At 33.4% G+C, this 21,814-nt stretch overlaps 8 protein-coding genes across 8 annotated transcripts; 4 read left to right on the top strand and 4 right to left on the bottom strand.

Moving 5' to 3' along the window:
- The first annotated feature begins 165 nt into the window (after window positions 1-165).
- On the top strand, window positions 166-666 carry LOC113365423 (histone H1C-like). Its single transcript, XM_026606986.1, has one exon. It carries the CDS (start codon window positions 202-204, stop codon window positions 664-666), a length of 465 nt encoding a protein of 154 aa, XP_026462771.1. The 5' UTR covers window positions 166-201.
- A 1,218-nt stretch (window positions 667-1,884) lies between these two features.
- Window positions 1,885-2,295, bottom strand: LOC113365417 (histone H3). The gene has a single exon (XM_026606981.1). The coding sequence runs from the start codon at window positions 2,293-2,295 to the stop codon at window positions 1,885-1,887; it is 411 nt and encodes a 136-aa protein (XP_026462766.1).
- A 1,413-nt stretch (window positions 2,296-3,708) lies between these two features.
- LOC113365422 (histone H2B-like) lies at window positions 3,709-4,205 on the bottom strand. The gene has a single exon (XM_026606985.1). It carries the CDS (start codon window positions 4,156-4,158, stop codon window positions 3,787-3,789), a length of 372 nt encoding a protein of 123 aa, XP_026462770.1. The 5' UTR covers window positions 4,159-4,205; the 3' UTR covers window positions 3,709-3,786.
- A 2,536-nt stretch (window positions 4,206-6,741) lies between these two features.
- Window positions 6,742-7,240, top strand: LOC113365421 (histone H2A). The gene has a single exon (XM_026606984.1). The coding sequence runs from the start codon at window positions 6,824-6,826 to the stop codon at window positions 7,196-7,198; it is 375 nt and encodes a 124-aa protein (XP_026462769.1). The 5' UTR covers window positions 6,742-6,823; the 3' UTR covers window positions 7,199-7,240.
- A 2,958-nt stretch (window positions 7,241-10,198) lies between these two features.
- On the top strand, window positions 10,199-10,958 carry LOC113365418 (histone H1-like). The gene has a single exon (XM_026606982.1). The coding sequence runs from the start codon at window positions 10,235-10,237 to the stop codon at window positions 10,928-10,930; it is 696 nt and encodes a 231-aa protein (XP_026462767.1). The 5' UTR covers window positions 10,199-10,234; the 3' UTR covers window positions 10,931-10,958.
- A 959-nt stretch (window positions 10,959-11,917) lies between these two features.
- LOC113365419 (histone H3) lies at window positions 11,918-12,398 on the bottom strand. Its single transcript, XM_026606983.1, has one exon. The coding sequence runs from the start codon at window positions 12,351-12,353 to the stop codon at window positions 11,943-11,945; it is 411 nt and encodes a 136-aa protein (XP_026462768.1). The 5' UTR covers window positions 12,354-12,398; the 3' UTR covers window positions 11,918-11,942.
- Window positions 12,399-13,765: 1,367 nt separating this feature from the next.
- On the bottom strand, window positions 13,766-14,262 carry LOC113365424 (histone H2B-like). Its single transcript, XM_026606987.1, has one exon. The coding sequence runs from the start codon at window positions 14,213-14,215 to the stop codon at window positions 13,844-13,846; it is 372 nt and encodes a 123-aa protein (XP_026462772.1). The 5' UTR covers window positions 14,216-14,262; the 3' UTR covers window positions 13,766-13,843.
- Window positions 14,263-15,847: 1,585 nt separating this feature from the next.
- LOC113365425 (histone H2A) lies at window positions 15,848-19,276 on the top strand. Its single transcript, XM_026606988.1, has 2 exons — window positions 15,848-15,856; window positions 18,860-19,276. Exon 2 carries the CDS (start codon window positions 18,860-18,862, stop codon window positions 19,232-19,234), a length of 375 nt encoding a protein of 124 aa, XP_026462773.1. The 5' UTR covers window positions 15,848-15,856; the 3' UTR covers window positions 19,235-19,276.
- The last annotated feature ends 2,538 nt before the right edge of the window (window positions 19,277-21,814 follow it).

Consider the following 21,814-nt stretch of genomic DNA (forward strand, 5'->3'; position numbering starts at 1 on the left):
AATCATTGTTTTATGCGAATTATTTAGAATAAAGCGCTGGATTTAATTTTTTACAAATAATTTACATTTTTGTAAAATTTTCAAATATTATTGTTTTCTCCTCGGTCCTACACTTTTCGAATATAGTTTTTGGCCACGCCCCTAACATATTTAACCAATCACGTGTTAGATTTACATTTTAACCTACGATTTTTTACTATAATGTCAGATAACGCTTTATCTACGTCGCCGGCGGCAACCGCTGCGCCAGCGACAGCATCGCCGAAAAAGGGCAAGACTGCGGCTGTTAAAAAACCGCGAGTGAAGCCGTCCCATCCTCCTACATCTGAAATGGTAAACAACGCTATTAAAAGTCTGAAAGAACGCGGCGGATCGTCGCTGCAGGCGATTAAGAAATATATGTCGGCCAATTATAAAATCGACGCCGAGAAAATGTCAACGTTCATTAAAAAGTATTTAAAGTCAGCTGTTCAAGCGGGCACACTGATTCAAACAAAAGGCAAAGGTGCTTCGGGTTCGTTCAAACTTGCCGCGAACGCTAAACAGAGCGGCGGCGAAAGCGGTGTTTCGGCTGGAAAAGCCAGGACCGCTAAGACGCCAGCGGCAAAAGCAAAATCGAAGACAGCAAAGTCGAAGGGCGCCCGCCAACCCTGCTTCGTCCCCTAAAAAGAAGTCTGCATCCGCAGCGGGCACATTAAAAAAGTCGTCGGCGAAACCTAAGACGACAGTCGATAAGAAGAAGACCATTCAGGGTAAGTCGACGAAAGCCTCATCGGCCAAGGCAACGAGCAAAACGAAGAAAACCGTCAAGACCGCAGCCGCAAAGAACCTAAATCGCCAAAGAAGACATCAAAAGTAGCCAACCTTTGAAAAAAGCGTCATTTCATTATCTTTTTACACAACAGCAACGAAAATGTTTGCACAAAGTCCTTTTCAGGACTAACAATAAATTTTTATCAAAGAACATTATTATTTTACTTATATATATCTTATCATCTTATATTATAGCCTTTTCGTGGACTTCGGAAAAATTTTAATAAAATATTTGTAACAGGAGCGCAGCAACGCTCGCTGTGTTCCTCGCCGCCGTGTTGTGTCATTGACGAAATTTAAAAGTCAAAGTCTTTTCAATTTTCAATTTCGTCTTTGGTAGGGAGTTGTTCAATATCAATCGCTGAATTTTATTTATTTATTTTTATTTTTTTTTAAATAATTTTATATGAATAAATTATCTTAATCAAATGAAATATAATCAATAATTTATTAATAAAAGTTTTATATATCACTTTAAATAAATCAACTATACATAGAACGGCAACTCTCATAATAATTAAATTCATAATTTTTTCTAATTTTTTTTTATATAAATAATAAGTAAATGGAAATTAATTAATGAAATAAAATATAATCATTAATAATTTATGAAGTTTCAATCTTTTTTTCATATCGTATTCGAAAAAGAAAATTTATATAACTTTAAATAACTATATATGAAATTAAAAAATATACAATAAAAAAAAAATATTTATATATATAAATATATATAATATAATATATATAATATAAATTTCTATCATCAGAACGGCAACTCGCCCATATTAATTAAATTTAGAATTTTTTAAAGAAGCTTTCAGAAATTCATGACGAATTTTACAAATTCAACTATAATATTTTTTAAACTTAACACAACAACACACTATTCAACAAGTCAAATCATGTGTGTTGTCAATAATTTCAATTAAAAAAAAAATCAATAAAAATTTCTAACGTATCGATGGAATAATTCTGCAAAATAAAATAATTTGAAAAATAATAAAAGTTCTTTTAATTGATCATTTTGGTGGTCCTGAAAAGGACCGATTTGTTTTATAGGACGACAGGCGTCTAAGCGCGTTCTCCTCGAATACGCCGAGCTAGTTGAATATCCTTGGGCATGATGGTTACGCGCTTGGCGTGGATCGCGCACAAGTTTGTATCTTCGAACAGGCCAACCAAATAGGCCTCGCTAGCTTCCTGCAATGCCATGACGGCGGAGCTCTGAAAACGCAGATCGGTCTTGAAGTCCTGAGCGATCTCGCGCACTAGACGTTGGAACGGCAACTTTCGTATGAGAAGCTCGGTGCTCTTCTGGTAACGACGGATCTCACGCAGAGCTACGGTGCCAGGCCGATAACGATGCGGCTTCTTCACACCGCCGGTCGCCGGCGCGCTCTTGCGAGCCGCTTTCGTTGCAAGCTGCTTACGGGGCGCCTTGCCACCGGTGGACTTGCGAGCTGTCTGCTTCGTACGGGCCATTATAACTCCTAGATTTCGTTTCGAGAACCTTCTCGTTTGACGATCGTTTTGATACTGACGCGTCCGGCTCGAATATTATGATCAAAATACATTACGAATGTCCGATGCTGTGCTCGGCTGTCATTGGTCGGCGCCGAATGCTCGCATAGCTATGATGGGCGTGGCCTAGCGAGCTCAAACTTTTCAATAATTTCGCTCGTCGGAATTCAGTCGTTATTCAGACTTCGAGCTGTTAACATCAATTTGTAAATTTATCCCGACTGCGATATATTGAAAAATGACCGGCCGTGGCAAAGGTGGTAAGGGACTCGGAAAGGGTGGCGCTAAGCGACACAGGAAAGTTCTTCGCGATAATATCCAAGGTATTACAAAGCCGGCTATACGTCGTCTTGCTCGCCGTGGCGGCGTCAAGCGTATCTCGGGTCTAATCTACGAAGAGACCCGCGGTGTTCTGAAAGTGTTTCTCGAGAACGTTATCCGCGATGCAGTCACATACACCGAGCACGCCAAGAGGAAGACCGTAACCGCTATGGATGTCGTATATGCGCTCAAACGTCAGGGTCGTACACTGTACGGTTTCGGCGGTTAAATTGATCAACGGACGCAGTCATTTCTTATAAATACAAAACAAAAAAGAGCCCTTTTAAGGGCTGTCAAATATAATTAAAAGAACAAGTAATATATTTTACAATTTACGTACAGGCTTTATTTGATTTTATATGAAATTTGTTTATTTTCTTGCAGAATAACTTGCTTTGGTAATATTATTGATAATATTATCAAATTGGAAAGCCCTTCGAATATGTTTTAAAGAAAGTATTAATTAATATATATTTTACTATTTTTTCGTATTGACTTTTTATATGCAATTGATTTCTTTTCTTACATGGGGGGGGCTTCAATTAATAGAAAATAGAGTATACTTTTAGTATTAGTATACTTTACAGTTAAGGGCTTCGAAAAGGGCTCTGAATTGAAGGAGCTCAATTAAATGAATGAATTTATTAAATTTTGCATATTATTTAAATTTATATAATATGTAATAATATATTTTATATATTTAAATAATAAAATTTTTAAAATATTTACGACAATAATTTTATTTTTACGAAAATATTTAAATTGCGATTTTTTTTAATATAAATATATTTTATAATAAATTAAAATAAACTTAAACTTATTAACTAAATTTGAAAAACTAAAGTTTTAAATTGAATTGAATATTCAATCATTAATTTTTATCATATTGAAAATATATAGAAATTGAACATTATTTATAATATAAATTAATAATAACGATCTCTAATAGAAATCTGATCAAAATTTATTGAAAATCCTAATAAAATATCATTAGTGTCAGGTTATTTTATTTTATCTATAAAACCAATGTAAAAATTATAAAGTTCTTTTGTAAAATATTTGTGGGCCCTGAGAAGGGCCTTTGTTATTGTCGACAGAACATATAAGTGGCATCACAAAATCTTCATCATTTTATTTCGAGCTGGTGTACTTGGTTACGGCCTTAGTACCTTCGCTGACGGCGTGTTTGGCCAACTCGCCTGGTAGCAATAGCCGGACTGCTGTCTGAATTTCCCGACTAGTGATTGTAGAGCGTTTGTTGTAGTGAGCCAAACGCGATGCCTCGGCCGCTATACGCTCGAAGATATCATTCACAAAGCTGTTCATGATGCTCATCGCCTTGCTCGAAATGCCCGTGTCAGGATGGACTTGTTTCAAGACTTTGTAAATATAAATGGCATAGCTCTCCTTGCGCTTACGTTTCTTCTTCTTGTCGCCCTTTGAAATATTTTTCTGGGCTTTGCCTGCTTTCTTAGCCGCTTTACCGCTGGTTTTCGGTGGCATGTCTGATGTTTACTAGTACACTGACTGATACGAAATGAGTCGTGCCATGATTCTTCTCTCCCTCTTCCTCTTGACCCTCGTGCTTCAGTTTCGTGTAAGGTAAACATATCGTGCTGTGAGTTATTATTTATTGGTGGTATTCCTTGACAATATGTATTACGTTTGTAATACGTGGTATTACTGTCGTCTATTATTCATTTAATTAATATATTCCTGGTTCATAAAACCATTTCTAATATTTTCGGTTTGTTCATATTTCTCAAACTTCTGAAGTTTAGAAGTTTGGGAGTAATCTTTTGTCTGTCCAGTAGTTTTTCCTTGTGAATTTGCCTAGGTCTGTAATATTTTGGTTTTTATGATTATTTATTGCCATATAAAACTTCTTCGTGATGGTAGCAATAAACTCTTTGATGTAAGGTATTTTTGCTTCTTCATGAAGTGCTTTATTAGTAATAAATTTATTATTTTGTTGTCTGTTTTTGCCTGTTATCAGTCTAAGGCATTTATTCTGGGTCCTTTGTAGTTTTTGGTAGTTGTATTTACAAGTGTTTGTCCATGCCGGCCCTGCATATGTCAATATAGGTCTTATCATTAGTAGATAGAGTAGCCTTTTGTTTTGCTTGTTTAGGTAGCTGCTGTTGTTGAGAAGACAGTGCAGTCTATTTATCGCTGCAGACGCTTGATTATTTCTGTATTTTGTGTGTTCTTTGAACGATAATTTTTTGTCAAAGATAACACCTAAATATTTGATTGTATTAGCCCATGGGATTTTGTCCGCTCCAATTTGTAGGGTTTTCTGTTTGTCAATGGTTTGTTTTTGTTTGTTAGTGAAAAGTATGGCTTCTGTTTTTTGCGTATTCAGTTTTAGTTTCCATGTGTCTAGGTAGTGGTCGATTTGTAATAAGTGTTCTTGTAGTTTCTTTGTTAGAATTTCGATTTTAGCACTTGCAGAAAAAATTGCTGTGTCGTCTGCGTATTGCAGGATTTGGGTGTTTTTGTGGGTAGGTATATCATGCATGTATATGTTAAAAAGTAGTGGTGCAAGAATAGATCCTTGTGGTAAGCCTGCTGCAATTGCTTTTTCGTCTGACAATTCGTTTTTGACACACACTCTAAAGGTTCTGTTCTTAAGATAGGACCTTATGATGTTGATTAGATATCTTGGTAGCTCTATTTTTTGCAGCTTGTATAGTAGTCCATTATGCCATACAGTGTCGAAAGCTTTCTGTATATCTAAGCTTACTAAGCCTGTATGTTTCTTCATGTTCATAGCGTGGATGGTTTTTTCTGTAAGTATATTTATGGGATGTTGGGTTGCGTGTCCTGACCTAAATCCATATTGGTGTTTTGGAAGAACGTTTTTCTTCTTTATGTGATATAATATTTGTTTTTGTATTATTTTCTCTGCCAGTTTTCCCATAGTCGGTAGTAAGCTAATAGGTCTGTAATTTTGTGGAAATGTGTCGCTTTTACCTGGTTTTGGAAAAGGAAGTGTTTTGGCTGCTTTCCATTCTACTGGGTAGTGTTCAAGAGATAGCATGGCGTTTATGATTTTTGTGAAATTTATTATGGCTTTACGTGGTAGATTCTTCAGTACAATATTTTGTATGTTATCGAGTCCAGGAGCTTTGTAGTTTTTTAATTTTTTGATGTTTTGTTTGACATCTAATGGGGTCACTCTGCAGATAGGTGTATTCAGTTGTTTATTGTGTTGTACGGTTTTGTTCACTTTGTGGTCGTGTTGTATGTTCCCAAGATCAAGGTTTTGCCGGTGAGTTTCTTCCAGTACTTCGGCTATAGCATCTGCTTTGTCTTTGTTTGAGTAGACTACCCCATTGTGTCTTGAATGTAGTGGTGGGATATCATTGCGTTTCCGAGTTCGGTTTTTTGTCAATTTCCATAAGTTGGTGCTGTCTTTATTAATGTTGTCTAGTTTCAGTTTCCATATATCGTTTTTATGTTTTCTTATGTGTCTTTGGATTTCACTCACAAACTTGTTTAGTAATGCTTTTAATTCAGGTACACGTTGTTTTTGCCATTTTCGTCGTATGCTGTTTTTGACTTGAATAAGTTTTATAATGTGTTCGGGTAGTTGTTCGTAGCTTTGCTTATTTATTTTTGGTATGTTTTTCTTTATAGAGTGTTGTATTAATTCAGTAAGCTTTCTAACTTCTTGATCTATTTCACATCTTGTCAGGATGGTTTGCGTTAAGTCTAGCTGGTTGCTTACGTCATCTTTAAATTGCGTCCAGTCTGCTTTTTTGTAGTTGTATTTTACTATATATGATCTCTCCGTATATCTTTCTGGTGTTTCGTAAATTTTTGTATAGACAGGGTTGTGGTCGGAATCCGTTTCGGATATTGTTCTGGCGAGCTGCCTTGTATGGATATTTTTCGTTATGAAAAAATCTATTGTGCTTGGTGATTTTTTATCGTCGCTTGGGTAATATATATGTCATGTCATGTATGCTTCTCCCATCTGAGTCGTGCCGACGCTCCGTTTTCGTACTGCTTCAACGTTTTGACTGAAGCCGTAACAACGTACGTAGGCAAGGGAGGGGCGTGTCTACAAAAAAATGGGCGTGTGCTTGCAACGCTCAGAAATCTATACGGGCCCGTTCGAGAACTTTGATATCATTCTCAGTTTGAACACGAACCTGTAAACATGTCTGGTCGAGGCAAAGGCGGTAAAGTCAAGGGAAAGGCTAAGTCACGGTCTAACCGTGCCGGTCTTCAGTTTCCAGTCGGTCGTATTCATCGTTTGCTACGCAAAGGCAACTATGCCGAGCGTGTCGGCGCTGGTGCACCCGTCTACCTCGCTGCAGTCATGGAATATCTGGCCGCCGAAGTTCTCGAGTTAGCCGGCAATGCGGCTCGCGACAACAAGAAGACCAGAATAATTCCGCGTCATTTGCAACTGGCCATCCGCAATGACGAGGAACTCAACAAACTGTTATCGGGTGTTACGATTGCTCAGGGCGGTGTATTGCCGAACATACAAGCTGTGCTTTTGCCAAAGAAGACAGAAAAGAAAGCTTAAATTTCTTTTATTGTCGCAAATTGACATAAAACCGTCCTTCTCAGGACGAACAACTTTATTCAAAAAATGAACATATATTATTTTACTATTTATTTATTATTTTACTATTTTATTTATAATACTATTTAATTTACTATTCAATACTCATTTTAATTTATTTTAATTTTTTTATCATAACATTCGGTATATAATTTAATTGATTTTAGATATTTTTATTTAAATAAATATAAATAACAACATTTGTTTGAATGAATCAAAGAATATTTAAGGTTATAAATGTACGAAATAATAACTTTATTTATTAGTTACGTTGTTATAAATCATTTAAAATGAATATAAAAAAAATCTATATAAGTATATTAATTTTTGTAGTGATTTCAACATCAAATAAATAATTCTTGTTTTATTATCGAATATTAGCACATTTATATGTTATTATGTTATCAATTATTATTGAATTTCACTAATATCGATTATAGAATTTGTATATTTAAAAAAAAAATTGTAGGGTTTGTTAATGATTTGATTTTTATAACATTCGCAATTCAGGCTAAAATCTCGCATGTTTTCTGACCCTCGAGCAAACGGTTATTCACGGTCGTCGTGTTTAGGAACTGCCGCTGTATAGTGGCCTAAATGTTTCAGCAAGCATTTACGCTAGATATCAATGTCAATACCATAATACCTTATAGCAATTTGTTAGTCTCGACGAGAAGAATAAAATAATAATTATTCATAAAGAAAATAATAATGTTATAGTGAATTTTGACGCGTGTTTTTAAAAAGGGGCGTGGCTTAGTGATCGTGGAAAGTTTTACTAATAATTATCGTACAAAATTTATTAATAATCATAAATAAATGTACAAAATAATAACTTTATTTATTAGTTACGTTGTTATAAAACATTTAAAATAAATATAAAAAAAAATCTATATAAGTATATTAATTTTTGTAGTGATTTTAAAACCAAATAAATAATTCTTGTTTTATTATCAAATATTAACACATTTATATGTTATTATGTTATCAATTATTATTGAATTTCACTAATATCGATTATAGAATTTGTATATTTAAAAAAAAAATTGTAGGGTTTGTTAATGATTTGATTTTTATAACATTCGCAATTCAGGCTAAAATCTCGCATGTTTTCTGACCCTCGAACGAGCGGTTATTCACGGTCGTCGTGTTTAGGAACTTACGCTGTATAGTGGCCTAAATGTTTCAACAAACATTTACGCTAGATATCAATGTCAATATCATAATACCTTATAGCATTTTGTTAGTCTCGACAAGGAGAATAAAATAATGATTATGCATAAACAAAATAATAATATTATAGTTAATTTTGACGCGTGTTTTTAAAAAAGGGCGTGGCTTAGTGATCGTGGAAAGATTTACTAATAATTATCGTACAAAATTTATTAATAATCATAAATAAATGAATTGTTATAAAATTATAATAGTATTATTATAAAGTTATAATGAATTATTATGAAATTTTACTATTGTCGAATATAAATTTTGTATATTTAGGTATTATTTACATATTTCCTTAAAATTTAAGAAAAATTAGATAATCTCGAAAAAATTATATGAACACACATAACGATTTATATATCATTTTATTCGTGATTTTATTCTGCATCTTTCGTACGAACAAAGTTTTTTCGTATCTTTTACTGTTTAGCTAGTAGAGAGCAATCTGTGTGATTGATCACTTATTGAAATGCAAATTACATTTAGATTGCAGCAATTATTGACAATATTTCTATATTTTCATAAAGAAACCATATAAATTATAATACATTGTTAAAATTTCGTATGGTTCTCCAGTCATTCAATTCTAATAACAATCACCATTTAGGCTAAAATCTTGCATGTTTTCTGACCCTCGAACAAACGGTTATTCACGGTCAGCGTGTTTAGATATAGCAGCAGAGCCGCATATTCAGTTCAGCAAGCATTCAAGAATAAAAGAATAAAATAATATTTATTAAATATCAACTAATATATAATCTTTTCTCGGCAATGAATATAAGATATTATTATTTTATTCTATACAATTGAATTAAAAAAAAAAAAAACATAAATATTATATTTTATTATTAATGACTAAATTATTTATACATTCGATTTATTTTAATAAAATATAATATGATAGAAATATTATGATTTTACAGAATAAACAGTTTGTGAATTTTTTGACTCAAGTTATTTCAAGAAACAACAGTACAATTGTTTACTGTTTTGTATTTTATCGTTCTTTTGAAAACTACGAATGAAATAATTAATTATAACGATAATATTATTTTATTAGATACTATGCAAAAAGAGAATAGAGCACACTTCTTGAACTTGAATGCACGACGCGACATAATGTTTTACACAAATGATTTCTAACCGAATTTTATGCGTTGGTGTATTGATAGTGTATTACATCGTAAATATAATTAATTATTTCATACAAATAATATTTTATTTTAATAAAATATTATATTCGTTATTTAATCAAATCGTTTATATTAGCTATTGTTCAGTATAGATTCATAGAGTACTCAAATGAATGTTCAATGACAGTTTATGAACAATTATGATACTATTTATGAATAAAAATTTACAAAAACTGTTTCTAGGATATATAAGTATAATTACATCGCATCAAAATATAACATATCTCAATGCTCATAAAAATGCGATAACGATTTTGTTGAAAACGCACTATTGAGTGCAGAAGTTATTTGAATATAATTAGCGATATTTTAGAAAAACTAACCGTTGAAATAAATCATGCTTTTGATGATATGTTGGGGATGAATTTGGCTATCATGTAAATCCATTGTTTTATGCGAATTATTTAGAATAAAAGCGCTGGATTTAATTTTTTACAAATAATTTACATTTTTGTAAAATTTTCAAATATTATTGTTTTCTCCTCGGTCCTACACTTTTCGAATATAGTTTTTGGCCACGCCCCTAACATATTTAACCAATCACGTGTTAGATTTACATTTTAACCTACGATTTTTTACTATAATGTCAGATAACGCTTTATCTACGTCGCCGGCGGCAACCGCTGCGCCAGCGACAGCATCGCCGAAAAAGGGCAAGACTGCGGCTGTTAAAAAACCGCGAGTGAAGCCGTCCCATCCTCCTACATCTGAAATGGTAAACAACGCTATTAAAAGTCTGAAAGAACGCGGCGGATCGTCGCTGCAGGCGATTAAGAAATATATGTCGGCCAATTATAAAATCGACGCCGAGAAAATGTCAACGTTCATTAAAAAGTATTTAAAGTCAGCTGTTCAAGCGGGCACACTGATTCAAACAAAAGGCAAAGGTGCTTCGGGTTCGTTCAAACTTGCCGCGAACGCTAAACAGAGCGGCGGCGAAAGCGGTGTTTCGGCTGGAAAAGCCAGGACCGCTAAGACGCCAGCGGCAAAAGCAAAATCGAAGACAGCAAAGTCGAAGGGCGCCGCCAAACCTGCTTCGTCCCCTAAAAAGAAGTCTGCATCCGCAGCGGGCACATTAAAAAAGTCGTCGGCGAAACCTAAGACGACAGTCGATAAGAAGAAGACCATTCAGGGTAAGTCGACGAAAGCCTCATCGGCCAAGGCAACGAGCAAAACGAAGAAAACCGTCAAGACCGCAGCCGCAAAGAAACCTAAATCGCCAAAGAAGACATCAAAAGTAGCCAAACCTTTGAAAAAAGCGTCACCGAAAAAGAAGTGAAAACATTTCATTATCTTTTTACACAACAGCAAACGAAAATGTTTGCACAAAGTCCTTTTCAGGACTAACAATAAATTTTTATCAAAGAACATTATTATTTTACTTATATATATCTTATCATCTTATATTATAGCCTTTTCGTGGACTTCGGAAAAAATTTTAATAAAATATTTGTAACAGGAGCGCAGCAACGCTCGCTGTGTTCCTCGCCGCCGTGTTGTGTCATTGACGAAATTTAAAAGTCAAAGTCTTTTCAATTTTCAATTTCGTCTTTGGTAGGGAGTTGTTCAATATCAATCGCTGAATTTTATTTATTTATTTATTATTTTTTTTTAAATAATTTTATATGAATAAATTATCTTAATCAAATGAAATATAATCAATAATTTATTAATAAAAGTTTTATATATCACTTTAAATAAATCAACTATACATAGAACGGCAACTCTCATAATAATTAAATTCATAATTTTTTCTAATTTTTTTTTATATAAATAATAAGTAAATGGAAATTAATTAATGAAATAAAATATAATCATTAATAATTTATGAAGTTTCAATCTTTTTTTCATATCGTATTCGAAAAAGAAAATTTATATAACTTTAAATAACTATATATGAAATTAAAAAATATACAATAAAAAAAAAATATTTATATATATAAATATATATAATATAATATATATAATATAAATTTCTATCATCAGAACGGCAACTCGCCCATATTAATTAAATTTAGAATTTTTTAAAGAAGCTTTCAGAAATTCATGACGAATTTTACAAATTCAACTATAATATTTTTTAAACTTAACACAACAACACACTATTCAACAAGTCAAATCATGTGTGTTGTCAATAATTTCAATTAAAAAAAAAAATCAATAAAAATTTCTAACGTATCGATGGAATAATTCTGCAAAATAAAATAATTTGAAAAATAATAAAAGTTCTTTTAATTGATCATTTTGGTGGTCCTGAAAAGGACCGATTTGTTTTATAGGACGACAGGCGTCTAAGCGCGTTCTCCTCGAATACGCCGAGCTAGTTGAATATCCTTGGGCATGATGGTTACGCGCTTGGCGTGGATCGCGCACAAGTTTGTATCTTCGAACAGGCCAACCAAATAGGCCTCGCTAGCTTCCTGCAATGCCATGACGGCGGAGCTCTGAAAACGCAGATCGGTCTTGAAGTCCTGAGCGATCTCGCGCACTAGACGTTGGAACGGCAACTTTCGTATGAGAAGCTCGGTGCTCTTCTGGTAACGACGGATCTCACGCAGAGCTACGGTGCCAGGCCGATAACGATGCGGCTTCTTCACACCGCCGGTCGCCGGCGCGCTCTTGCGAGCCGCTTTCGTTGCAAGCTGCTTACGGGGCGCCTTGCCACCGGTGGACTTGCGAGCTGTCTGCTTCGTACGGGCCATTATAACTCCTAGATTTCGTTTCGAGAACCTTCTCGTTTGACGATCGTTTTGATACTGACGCGTCCGGCTCGAATATTATGATCAAAATACATTACGAATGTCCGATGCTGTGCTCGGCTGTCATTGGTCGGCGCCGAATGCTCGCATAGCTATGATGGGCGTGGCCTAGCGAGCTCAAACTTTTCAATAATTTCGCTCGTCGGAATTCAGTCGTTATTCAGACTTCGAGCTGTTAACATCAATTTGTAAATTTATCCCGACTGCGATATATTGAAAAATGACCGGCCGTGGCAAAGGTGGTAAGGGACTCGGAAAGGGTGGCGCTAAGCGACACAGGAAAGTTCTTCGCGATAATATCCAAGGTATTACAAAGCCGGCTATACGTCGTCTTGCTCGCCGTGGCGGCGTCAAGCGTATCTCGGGTCTAATCTACGAAGAGACCCGCGGTGTTCTGAAAGTGTTTCTCGAGAACGTTATCCGCGATGCAGTCACATACACCGAGCACGCCAAGAGGAAGACCGTAACCGCTATGGATGTCGTATATGCGCTCAAACGTCAGGGTCGTACACTGTACGGTTTCGGCGGTTAAATTGATCAACGGACGCAGTCATTTCTTATAAATACAAAACAAAAAAGAGCCCTTTTAAGGGCTGTCAAATATAATTAAAAGAACAAGTAATATATTTTACAATTTACGTACAGGCTTTATTTGATTTTATATGAAATTTGTTTATTTTCTTGCAGAATAACTTGCTTTGGTAATATTATTGATAATATTATCAAATTGGAAAGCCCTTCGAATATGTTTTAAAGAAAGTATTAATTAATATATATTTTACTATTTTTTCGTATTGACTTTTTATATGCAATTGATTTCTTTTCTTACATGGGGGGGCTTCAATTAATAGAAAATAGAGTATACTTTTAGTATTAGTATACTTTACAGTTAAGGGCTTCGAAAAGGGCTCTGAATTGAAGGAGCTCAATTAAATGAATGAATTTATTAAATTTTGCATATTATTTAAATTTATATAATATGTAATAATATATTTTATATATTTAAATAATAAAATTTTTAAAATATTTACGACAATAATTTTATTTTTACGAAAATATTTAAATTGCGATTTTTTTTAATATAAATATATTTTATAATAAATTAAAATAAACTTAAACTTATTAACTAAATTTGAAAAACTAAAGTTTTAAATTGAATTGAATATTCAATCATTAATTTTTATCATATTGAAAATATATAGAAATTGAACATTATTTATAATATAAATTAATAATAACGATCTCTAATAGAAATCTGATCAAAATTTATTGAAAATCCTAATAAAATATCATTAGTGTCAGGTTATTTTATTTTATCTATAAAACCAATGTAAAAATTATAAAGTTCTTTTGTAAAATATTTGTGGGCCCTGAGAAGGGCCTTTGTTATTGTCGACAGAACATATAAGTGGCATCACAAAATCTTCATCATTTTATTTCGAGCTGGTGTACTTGGTTACGGCCTTAGTACCTTCGCTGACGGCGTGTTTGGCCAACTCGCCTGGTAGCAATAGCCGGACTGCTGTCTGAATTTCCCGACTAGTGATTGTAGAGCGTTTGTTGTAGTGAGCCAAACGCGATGCCTCGGCCGCTATACGCTCGAAGATATCATTCACAAAGCTGTTCATGATGCTCATCGCCTTGCTCGAAATGCCCGTGTCAGGATGGACTTGTTTCAAGACTTTGTAAATATAAATGGCATAGCTCTCCTTGCGCTTACGTTTCTTCTTCTTGTCGCCCTTTGAAATATTTTTCTGGGCTTTGCCTGCTTTCTTAGCCGCTTTACCGCTGGTTTTCGGTGGCATGTCTGATGTTTACTAGTACACTGACTGATACGAAATGAGTCGTGCCATGATTCTTCTCTCCCTCTTCCTCTTGACCCTCGTGCTTCAGTTTCGTGTAAGGTAAACATATCGTGCTGTGAGTTATTATTTATTGGTGGTATTCCTTGACAATATGTATTACGTTTGTAATACGTGGTATTACTGTCGTCTATTATTCATTTAATTAATATATTCCTGGTTCATAAAACCATTTCTAATATTTTCGGTTTGTTCATATTTCTCAAACTTCTGAAGTTTAGAAGTTTGGGAGTAATCTTTTGTCTGTCCAGTAGTTTTTCCTTGTGAATTTGCCTAGGTCTGTAATATTTTGGTTTTTATGATTATTTATTGCCATATAAAACTTCTTCGTGATGGTAGCAATAAACTCTTTGATGTAAGGTATTTTTGCTTCTTCATGAAGTGCTTTATTAGTAATAAATTTATTATTTTGTTGTCTGTTTTTGCCTGTTATCAGTCTAAGGCATTTATTCTGGGTCCTTTGTAGTTTTTGGTAGTTGTATTTACAAGTGTTTGTCCATGCCGGCCCTGCATATGTCAATATAGGTCTTATCATTAGTAGATAGAGTAGCCTTTTGTTTTGCTTGTTTAGGTAGCTGCTGTTGTTGAGAAGACAGTGCAGTCTATTTATCGCTGCAGACGCTTGATTATTTCTGTATTTTGTGTGTTCTTTGAACGATAATTTTTTGTCAAAGATAACACCTAAATATTTGACTGTATTAGCCCATGGGATTTTGTCCGCTCCAATTTGTAGGGTTTTCTGTTTGTCAATGGTTTGTTTTTGTTTGTTAGTGAAAAGTATGGCTTCTGTTTTTTGCGTATTCAGTTTTAGTTTCCATGTGTCTAGGTAGTGGTCGATTTGTAATAAGTGTTCTTGTAGTTTCTTTGTTAGAATTTCGATTTTAGCACTTGCAGAAAAAATTGCTGTGTCGTCTGCGTATTGCAGGATTTGGGTGTTTTTGTGGGTAGGTATATCATGCATGTATATGTTAAAAAGTAGTGGTGCAAGAATAGATCCTTGTGGTAAGCCTGCTGCAATTGCTTTTTCGTCTGACAATTCGTTTTTGACACACACTCTAAAGGTTCTGTTCTTAAGATAGGACCTTATGATGTTGATTAGATATCTTGGTAGCTCTATTTTTTGCAGCTTGTATAGTAGTCCATTATGCCATACAGTGTCGAAAGCTTTCTGTATATCTAAGCTTACTAAGCCTGTATGTTTCTTCATGTTCATAGCGTGGATGGTTTTTTCTGTAAGTATATTTATGGGATGTTGGGTTGCGTGTCCTGACCTAAATCCATATTGGTGTTTTGGAAGAACGTTTTTCTTCTTTATGTGATATAATATTTGTTTTTGTATTATTTTCTCTGCCAGTTTTCCCATAGTCGGTAGTAAGCTAATAGGTCTGTAATTTTGTGGAAATGTGTCGCTTTTACCTGGTTTTGGAAAAGGAAGTGTTTTGGCTGCTTTCCATTCTACTGGGTAGTGTTCAAGAGATAGCATGGCGTTTATGATTTTTGTGAAATTTATTATGGCTTTACGTGGTAGATTCTTCAGTACAATATTTTGTATGTTATCGAGTCCAGGAGCTTTGTAGTTTTTTAATTTTTTGATGTTTTGTTTGACATCTAACGGGGTCACTCTGCAGATAGGTGTATTCAGTTGTTTATTGTGTTGTACGGTTTTGTTCACTTTGTGGTCGTGTTGTATGTTCCCAAGATCAAGGTTTTGCCGGTGAGTTTCTTCCAGTACTTCGGCTATAGCATCTGCTTTGTCTTTGTTTGAGTAGACTACCCCATTGTGTCTTGAATGTAGTGGTGGGATATCATTGCGTTTCCGAGTTCGGTTTTTTGTCAATTTCCATAAGTTGGTGCTGTCTTTATTAATGTTGTCTAGTTTCAGTTTCCATATATTGTTTTTATGTTTTCTTATGTGTCTTTGGATTTCACTCACAAACTTGTTTAGTAATGCTTTTAATTCAGGTACACGTTGTTTTTGCCATTTTCGTCGTATGCTGTTTTTGACTTGAATAAGTTTTATAATGTGTTCGGGTAGTTGTTCGTAGCTTTGCTTATTTATTTTTGGTATGTTTTTCTTTATAGAGTGTTGTATTAATTCAGTAAGCTTTCTAACTTCTTGATCTATTTCACATCTTGTCAGGATGGTTTGCGTTAAGTCTAGCTGGTTGCTTACGTCATCTTTAAATTGCGTCCAGTCTGCTTTTTTGTAGTTGTATTTTACTATATATGATCTCTCCGTATATCTTTCTGGTGTTTCGTAAATTTTTGTATAGACAGGGTTGTGGTCGGAATCCGTTTCGGATATTGTTCTGGCGAGCTGCCTTGTATGGATATTTTTCGTTATGAAAAAATCTATTGTGCTTGGTGATTTTTTATCGTCGCTTGGGTAATATGTTGGTTCTTCTGGATATATAATTTTATATGTTTGTAGGTTTCTGAAGATCATGTCATGTATGCTTCTCCCATCTCTATTTGTTCTTTTACAGTTCCAAAGTTGATGGTGTGCATTCATGTCTCCCCCTATGATTACTTGTCGATTAAGGTTCATGACTGTTTCTAAGTCATTCGTATCCAGTGTATTTTGTGGTCGTTTGTAAATTGCAGCTACTATTATTTTTGTATTTTTAACTGTAATACTTGCTGTTGTCGCTTCTATGGTGTTTAGCTGAGGTGTTAGAGTTGAATTTTGGACTATATCCTCGTGTATTAATATTGCTGTACCACCACCACTTGCTCCATCTCGGTCATTGCGGTAGATTTTGTATTGTGGAATGTGAAAATTAATGTTTGGGTTTAGTCGAGTTTCGGTCAATAACACAATTTGTATGTTGTGTTTTCTCATTATATAGGTTAGTTCACTTGTTTTGTTTCTTATTCCATTGCTGTTCCATGTCATGATATTTATGCTGTTATTTTTTCGGGCCATTTATTTAAAAGTAGCGTTGAAGAATTCCATACCTATTATTATAAAGTCAGTAATATTTTTGGCGTTCATGATCTTTGGCAAAAACTTTTGGATGTTGCTTATTATTTTACTTAGGTCGAATTTAGATAGCAAATCTTGAATTTGTTTCATTGTATTAAAAATGTCGCTATTTGTGGATGATGAGTTTTCTTGTCGTTCTTCATTATTTTGGTTATTAGTCGCCGTCTCTTTGAGTAGTTCGCTGTAAGATTTGGTTTGTTTCGGCGGAGGAGGTGCGTCAACCGCTTTATTTTGATTAAGAGGTTTGTTTCGTATTTTATTTCTAAGTTCAATTAAGAAGGGGCAGTTTCTGTAGTTTGCGGGGTGCAAATTCCCGCAGTTTACACATTGTGGTTTTTCTTCTTTTGACTTGCTGCATTTTCCTGGTTCGTGGTCTTCTTTACATTTAACACATCTGTATTTTAGGTTGCAGTATCTGGCTGCGTGTCCAAAGTTTTGGCAATTGTAGCATTGCAATAATCTTTCTGAAGCATGTAGTTTCTCCCATTTTACTATATATCCCAAGATGTGGCGCACTTCCGTCACTTTGCCAATATCTTGCTGTGGGGTTAGGACTACAATATAGATCGGTAACTTATATGAAATGTTTCCTTCTACTTTCTTGGACATTTGTATTATTTTGCTCACGTTAATTTCCTTGTTTTGTAGATCTTCTTTAATGTCTTCTATATCTATGTTTGGGTCTATCCCCCTTAGTACAATTTTCTTATTTGTTTCCTTCTTATCTCCGTGTGTGAAAAAATTGTATTTATTATCTCGTAGGTATTTAAGCAGATATTCATTATCTGTGGTTGTGTAGGTATTTACTCTCAGGTGATTTTTACTTATATATTGAATTGACAAATCCTTTTTTATATTAGATTTAATTGTTTTTAACACATGGTGAGGTATTTCGCTCTTGATAATCACAGTTGGCATTTTCCTGTCTAATTCTTTAGGATCATTTTTAGATGTACTTGCCTTTGGGGAAAGCGCAGTTTTCTTCCTTATTTTTTCTTCGGAAGTATTTTCCCGAGCTCGTTTCTTATTTATCTCATTTGCGGTTTCCATCAACTCATCGGGTTCTGTATCCGTGTCTGTGCTTGATAGTGGTTCAAATCTGTTTGAAAGTTTCACTCCGGTTATATCGTCGATGCTGTCGTTAGAGTTTAGTATTTGCCGAAGTTCTTCAACAGAGTACTTCCTCTTATGGAATTGGTACTTTTTAGTGCGCCCCATTTTGTGGTAACGTACTAAAATCCAGTGCTTGAGAATTTCAGATCATCATCGCAAAATCACACTTATTCACTTCACTTATCACTTTTTATTTCACTTCACTTCACTTATCTCACTTCACTTATTCACTTATCATCATCCATCAATCAATCGATACGAAAATCAAATGACCCAATCAATGAAAACCAAATCAATCTGCAATGAGTCGTGCCGACGCTCCGTTTTCGTACTGCTTCAACGTTTTGACTGAAGCCGTAACAACGTACGTAGGCAAGGGAGGGGCGTGTCTACAAAAAAATGGGCGTGTGCTTGCAACGCTCAGAAATCTATACGGGCCCGTTCGAGAACTTTGATATCATTCTCAGTTTGAACACGAACCTGTAAACATGTCTGGTCGAGGCAAAGGCGGTAAAGTCAAGGGAAAGGCTAAGTCACGGTCTAACCGTGCCGGTCTTCAGTTTCCAGTCGGTCGTATTCATCGTTTGCTACGCAAAGGCAACTATGCCGAGCGTGTCGGCGCTGGTGCACCCGTCTACCTCGCTGCAGTCATGGAATATCTGGCCGCCGAAGTTCTCGAGTTAGCCGGCAATGCGGCTCGCGACAACAAGAAGACCAGAATAATTCCGCGTCATTTGCAACTGGCCATCCGCAATGACGAGGAACTCAACAAACTGTTATCGGGTGTTACGATTGCTCAGGGCGGTGTATTGCCGAACATACAAGCTGTGCTTTTGCCAAAGAAGACAGAAAAGAAAGCTTAAATTTCTTTTATTGTCGCAAATTGACATAAAACCGTCCTTCTCAGGACGAACAACTTTATTCAAAAAATGAACATATATTATTTTACTATTTATTTATTATTTTACTATTTTATTTATAATACTATTTAATTTACTATTCAATACTCATTTTAATTTATTTTAATTTTTTTATCATAACATTCGGTATATAATTTAATTGATTTTAGATATTTTTATTTAAATAAATATAAATAACAACATTTGTTTGAATGAATCAAAGAATATTTAAGGTTATAAATGTACGAAATAATAACTTTATTTATTAGTTACGTTGTTATAAATCATTTAAAATGAATATAAAAAAAATCTATATAAGTATATTAATTTTTGTAGTGATTTCAACATCAAATAAATAATTCTTGTTTTATTATCGAATATTAGCACATTTATATGTTATTATGTTATCAATTATTATTGAATTTCACTAATATCGATTATAGAATTTGTATATTTAAAAAAAAAAATTGTAGGGTTTGTTAATGATTTGATTTTTATAACATTCGCAATTCAGGCTAAAATCTCGCATGTTTTCTGACCCTCGAGCAAACGGTTATTCACGGTCGTCGTGTTTAGGAACTGCCGCTGTATAGTGGCCTAAATGTTTCAGCAAGCATTTACGCTAGATATCAATGTCAATACCATAATACCTTATAGCAATTTGTTAGTCTCGACGAGAAGAATAAAATAATAATTATTCATAAAGAAAATAATAATGTTATAGTGAATTTTGACGCGTGTTTTTAAAAAGGGGCGTGGCTTAGTGATCGTGGAAAGTTTTACTAATAATTATCGTACAAAATTTATTAATAATCATAAATAAATGTACAAAATAATAACTTTATTTATTAGTTACGTTGTTATAAAACATTTAAAATAAATATAAAAAAAAATCTATATAAGTATATTAATTTTTGTAGTGATTTTAAAACCAAATAAATAATTCTTGTTTTATTATCAAATATTAACACATTTATATGTTATTATGTTATCAATTATTATTGAATTTCACTAATATCGATTATAGAATTTGTATATTTAAAAAAAAAATTGTAGGGTTTGTTAATGATTTGATTTTTATAACATTCGCAATTCAGGCTAAAATCTCGCATGTTTTCTGACCCTCGAACGAGCGGTTATTCACGGTCGTCGTGTTTAGGAACTTACGCTGTATAGTGGCCTAAATGTTTCAACAAACATTTACGCTAGATATCAATGTCAATATCATAATACCTTATAGCATTTTGTTAGTCTCGACAAGGAGAATAAAATAATGATTATGCATAAACAAAATAATAATATTATAGTTAATTTTGACGCGTGTTTTTAAAAAAGGGCGTGGCTTAGTGATCGTGGAAAGATTTACTAATAATTATCGTACAAAATTTATTAATAATCATAAATAAATGAATTGTTATAAAATTATAATAGTATTATTATAAAGTTATAATGAATTATTATGAAATTTTACTATTGTCGAATATAAATTTTGTATATTTAGGTATTATTTACATATTTCCTTAAAATTTAAGAAAAATTAGATAATCTCGAAAAAATTATATGAACACACATAACGATTTATATATCATTTTATTCGTGATTTTATTCTGCATCTTTCGTACGAACAAAGTTTTTTCGTATCTTTTACTGTTTAGCTAGTAGAGAGCAATCTGTGTGATTGATCACTTATTGAAATGCAAATTACATTTAGATTGCAGCAATTATTGACAATATTTCTATATTTTCATAAAGAAACCATATAAATTATAATACATTGTTAAAATTTCGTATGGTTCTCCAGTCATTCAATTCTAATAACAATCACCATTTAGGCTAAAATCTTGCATGTTTTCTGACCCTCGAACAAACGGTTATTCACGGTCAGCGTGTTTAGATATAGCAGCAGAGCCGCATATTCAGTTCAGCAAGCATTCAAGAATAAAAGAATAAAATAATATTTATTAAATATCAACTAATATATAATCTTTTCTCGGCAATGAATATAAGATATTATTATTTTATTCTATACAATTGAATTAAAAAAAAAAAAACATAAATATTATATTTTATTATTAATGACTAAATTATTTATACATTCGATTTATTTTAATAAAATATAATATGATAGAAATATTATGATTTTACAGAATAAACAGTTTGTGAATTTTTTGACTCAAGTTATTTCAAGAAACAACAGTACAATTGTTTACTGTTTTGTATTTTATCGTTCTTTTGAAAACTACGAATGAAATAATTAATTATAACGATAATATTATTTTATTAGATACTATGCAAAAAGAGAATAGAGCACACTTCTTGAACTTGAATGCACGACGCGACATAATGTTTTACACAAATGATTTCTAACCGAATTTTATGCGTTGGTGTATGATAGTGTATTACATCGTAAATATAATTAATTATATTTCATACAAATAATATTTTATTTTAATAAAATATTATATTCGTTATTTAATCAAATCGTTTATATTAGCTATTGTTCAGTATAGATCATAGAGTACTCAAATGAATGTTCAATGACAG

Source organism: Ctenocephalides felis, unplaced genomic scaffold (genome assembly GCF_003426905.1).
Source record: "Ctenocephalides felis isolate EL2017-DRISC unplaced genomic scaffold, ASM342690v1 CF-g0.4_SCAFFOLD_00994, whole genome shotgun sequence".
NCBI lineage: Eukaryota > Metazoa > Arthropoda > Insecta > Siphonaptera > Pulicidae > Ctenocephalides > Ctenocephalides felis.